Source organism: Scylla paramamosain, chromosome 10, assembly GCF_035594125.1.
Source record: "Scylla paramamosain isolate STU-SP2022 chromosome 10, ASM3559412v1, whole genome shotgun sequence".
Classification (NCBI taxonomy): Eukaryota; Metazoa; Arthropoda; class Malacostraca; order Decapoda; family Portunidae; genus Scylla; species Scylla paramamosain.
The window spans coordinates 3,985,001-3,990,000 of record NC_087160.1 but is presented as its reverse complement, the minus strand read 5'-3'; the positions used below and the strand labels follow the sequence as shown (position 1 = coordinate 3,990,000).

General features: G+C 39.7%; 1 protein-coding gene across 1 annotated transcript in view; it reads left to right on the top strand.

Moving 5' to 3' along the window:
• The window catches only part of LOC135104127 (ubiquitin-conjugating enzyme E2 A), a 10,893-nt gene extending 8,604 nt beyond the window's left edge, over positions 1 to 2,289 (top strand). Inside the window, exon 5 of the mRNA XM_064011156.1 lies at positions 92 to 2,289. Coding sequence (XP_063867226.1) covers positions 92 to 130 — 39 coding nt within the window. The 3' untranslated portion in view covers positions 131 to 2,289. The remainder of the gene's footprint in view (positions 1 to 91) is intronic.
• The last annotated feature ends 2,711 nt before the right edge of the window (positions 2,290 to 5,000 follow it).

Sequence of the window (5,000 nt, the reverse complement as noted above, 5' to 3'; positions counted from 1 at the left end):
TGTGCAGCACATTGTCTGCCATGTAATGCTGAATGATGACAGGCAGTATGATCTGTGTTCTCACTAAATTTGTGTTTGTTTATTGTTGCAGGATGAAGATGAGGGAGAAGACATGAAAAAGGACACATAGGGATTATGGGTGGTTTATGGAGGGGTGGACCACTAGCCCTTGGCCCTGGGGTGTGGCCCGATGCTCGTATTTTTGTTGTTCATCATCATACCACCACCTGTCCTGCCCAGCCCCCCACACCACACTCTGCGCTGACTGAAGCTCCACTACTCACAAAACATTACTCTAGGCATTCTGTAGTGCACCAAATGCAGGAATAAGATGGTCACATGATGCATTAACTACTGTGAAGGTATTGATTTTTTCTCTCTCTCCTTTTGTTTGTTTTTTCTATATTCAATGCATTGTTTTTGCCACTTGAAGCAACCTCTGCATGTACACAGCCATGAGTAGGTGTTGCTGGTGGCTGCTTGGTGAAGCTGACGCCAGGTGTTGTGTGCTGTAGGGATGGTGGCAGACACTCGGAGTCTTTGGAGCTCCTGTTATATGTGGTCAAGTAGCTGATTGGCTGCACCCAGGCTTGTAACAGCTACTTGGCTTGTGACTAAAGCAGCCAACATAGTTTAATATAATGTATTTTTATGTTCTGCCTTCGCAAGTTCTTTAAGCCGTATCATATAACCTGCATCGTGTTCATTATTCCTGATAAGATCTTATCAAGTGATAGATGTGTGTTGTGTAATTTCTCACCTCCCTAATCACTGCTCTAATATAGATATTTACCATTCAGTTTATATGGCTGTTACTAGGCTTTTGCTTTAAGCCAATTCCATCAGACATTAAAATTAACACTTTGGAAATGGGTTAGTCCAGCCTGAAGAAGAATACGTGTGAGTATTGTACATACCAGTGACCTTGGGGCAAGTTTACAATTATTACATTCGGTGGTCCCTCATCCAGCATGGATTTCCAACGTGTTTTTGTATAAATTGTAAGGAGTTCATATTGGGAGATTTTAGTTTCTATTTCACCTCATACAGAATGCCTGTGCATAAGTGCATTGTTTTGTTCTCACTATTGTGAAATCTGGAAGGAAAATGACAGTATGCAGAAATACTGAGTGGCAATATATTCATGAATATTTTAGAGAAGAGTGTGTGAGCAAATTTTACATTAATTTCTTTAGGAGCTGTAATACAAGGACATAAGTTTGCAGATTTTGTTAATTCCTTAGTTGTGAAAAAAGAGAAAAAACGTATTGTGAAATTGGTGCTTTTCTTGATTTATTGGTTTCATTTGCAAGTTTGAGGCTTGTGTCCATAACTTTGTGGAACTTGGGAAGCGTTGGCGTGTGTGTGCGCGTGTGTGTGTCTGCACGTATGTGTGTGTCCTGCAGAAGACTGGGGTAGGAGGAGCATCTATCAGGCTGCAGCTCTGCCTAGACAAGCCTGTATGTGTGAAGCAAGTGTAGTGAGTGGGAAGCAAACTACATTTTTCAGTCACTGTTAAAAACATGTAACTACTGAGTGGTGAAGTGTAGTCAATGACGTGATGGTCATTAGCAAAATTTTATGACTTACGATTCCAGTTAGTATTTAGAATTAGTATGTTTCAAACAAACTTGAAGGCCTACATATGCAACACTCTTAGAATTATGAACTTTATGAATGAAATTTTTCTACTTTTGAGTTTCATTGTGCACTGAAATGTGAACATGTGCCAGGCCATTTTAGTCACTGCTGATTGCTCATGTTCACTCGAAGTGGACGAGGCTTGAGTATGAAAGTTGGTCGCATAATCTGTACTGAGTGAGTTGAGATTTAAAGTGGATGGAGCGTATTGCTTGGGCTTTATCGACGAAACTTGGAGACTGTGCGTGAGGACTGAACAAAGTTTATGAAGTGTGTGTGAAAGCAGAAATACTGTATCAAGTGGCAAATTGGTGTATAGGCATTACACTTGATAAAGGTCATCTGAACATACTCTGATATACAATGCTCTTGTTCATTGTTTATAAAGGACAGTTAAATGCTTAGATCATTTATTCTTTTGAAATTTACCAAATAAACGTAGAAGAAATTTGCTTAGTTTAATTCCATGTGTATCTTGTCTTGAAGGAGTGGTTTGTTTAAGCTGTAATCATCCCTGGTTTGGTGTCTCCCTAAACAACCGTAGAGATATCGTGACTCCGAGACAAACTCTTTCCTATGTAAGAAAACAAAAAAAATTTACTGTGCTTTGTGTATATACTGTAATGTTATCAATAAATTTCATCCATATGCATCTTTTCATCTTCATATCAAGAGGTAAAAGAATCATGGCATCGAATGTGTGTTGTTTTGGTATAAAGTGTTTTGTCTTGGCATCATGCACTCAGGCTGTGAGAGGAGTGACACACCCACCATCTACCAGGCACCACCACCAAACTCGACCTGGGTCTGCTGTCAGGAATGGAGTGAGTACATGAGTTCAGTGAATACAGCTCTAAATCACGAGAAAATTCTTTCAACGTATTTGGATGACATTTAGGCAGATTATGTTCGTGTCTTACCTCCTACCCTCTCACTTAGCTCCTGCACGTTCATCACTTCAGTTCTGCAGTGTAAGTTCATACTGTTGAGGAAACTCTATCCTGGTAGTAGCCGAGTGGTAAAGATGCAAAACTGTATTTTTATTTATTTATTTATTACCTGAGAATTGACACGTCTTTAAAATAGTTCTCCTGGTATTGATTTATTTTATTTATTTATTTATTTTCATGTCATGCGTTGCTTATAGCAGGTAAAGGCTTCCCTCTACTCTCGTATGGAAATCACATATCACACACGCTACATGAAAATTAATATAATCAAGAGCCACATTCAACAGACGGCACGTAGCCCAGCACTCTCAGCTACCTCACTCGGGTGTGTTTGTGTGTGTGTTGGGGAAACATTATATATCTATAGTATGGTAGTGCTAGCTAGTATTTTATTGTTTTATTAATGGATTATTCGTGTTTAAGCATTATATTTGTTTATTGTGTTTTATTGTGCGCTACTCATTTAGCTATAATTTCTTCATGTTTAAACTTCGTTTTTAAGTATTTTAATTTGGACCATATAGTGATTAATGCTTTTTTTTTTTTTCAAATGTGATTCTGTGATCCATAAATCTATTTGTCGATCTATCTATCTAATAAGTTTATTACATACGTGTGAAGCACAGAGACAAAGTAGGAACGGTAAACTCGATAATTTATTCTTACACTCTGGAACAGCTACTACGTCACTTGTAAACAATGGAGAGAGTGAGAGAGCTCAGTGTGGTCGGAATTACACAGAAATAACAAAGTGAAAGACAAGTGCTGCAAGTGTCCATGTGTTGCTTGTCTTGTCATCAGGCGTCAGAGGAGGTTTGTAAGTTGTATTACGTTGCATCATCCCAATTGTTCTATTAATTACACTCATTTCGTGTGTACTCTTGTATGGGGTGTATAGAGGGTTGTATTTACGTACGTATGAGTGTATGGATAGGTTGTGTGAATGAGTGTCTAGAGTGTGTGTATTCTTGTATAGGGGTTGTGTGTATGTGTGTATGGGTCGGATGTGTGTATAACTGTATGATTAGGATGTGTGTATGAGTGTTAAGGGCTGTGTGTGTGTGTGTGTGTGTGTTTGTGTGTGTGTGCTTTCCTTGTTTATTATATATTATATTATATTATATTTGTGTTCTTATGTTAGACAGATGAAATGATAAATGCCCTGCCCATGTCACAGCCTACCGTGCGTCAGTGCCTGGACCCATATTCACGAAGCGATCCTAGCGAGTCTAAGCTATGAAACGTGTCATATATAGGACAAAATGGCGCATTATTATTATATGTGCGCGTCTGTCATAAATCTGCGCTGGATACTAAGACTGGGTCCACCCTGTCCTTGCGTCTTATGATGGCCGCTCTACAGCGTCTCCAGATCAGGAATTATTTACCCAGATAGGACGTATTGGATGAACTTTGTGACAGGAAACTCATCAGAAGATATTGTTTAGACCGTGCAGGTATTCTCCTCATCACTGATCTAGTGAGGGAAGCCTAACAAAGTGACACACCGATTCCTTGATCCGCCCCTCCAGTGTACGTATTTCAATGCTATATCAGATATGCTTAGCAGTGGTGTATGATGCTGTCCTGAAGAGAAATACTAAAAGAAACTAAGAAATTATTTCGGAGTCACCGACTGATAATCAATATTCTCGATGAAATCCCAGCGGGTGTAGCAGTAGCTTCTTTCTGCATTATCACTTCATTTACAGCCACGTACCTGGGAACCTCTGGGCAGCAGCGCACTCAAGAAAAAGAGTGTGCAGAACAAAAAATAAATAAATAAATAAAAAAAAGATAAAATAAATAAATAAAAAAATAAATAAGTAAATGAATAAAAAAAAATAATAGTGCAGACTTTTAGAAGAGAACCAGATCAAGCTGATCACACATTCCTGCCGCTTGTCTCAACACCACTAATGAACACGAGGACAACACATTTTCTGTGCTGTGTGGCGCTGCAGGATGCAAGTGGACTTACGTAACAGTAACACTTGGTAGTCTAGACAGACGTGTCCTCCAGCCTGTCCTTGCGTGCGTGTGTCAGTGGGCAGCCCCTCCTGAGGCCACCTGTAACTCGGTCACCTGTAATGAAGGGCGTCTGCCGGGCACACGTGTCCTACTGGTCCTCTCTCACCCAGCGTTCCTTTACGGCCACTTGTTACATAGAGTTACACAGATATACAGGCCACAACTGATCTCGCGGTCCACGCGATGTGACCTGGTCTTAGGACTACTGAGAAAATAATAGTAGAAGAAAAGGACGACAAAGCAGAAGGTTCTGTCACCTTCCATCACTCCCTCCAGCACAAGCTGTGCAGAAAATAAATAAGAAATAATCACTTTTTATGGGCTTGAAGAAGTAAATAACTCGATGGAATTTTTTTAGGACAGAATGAAAATAGATGA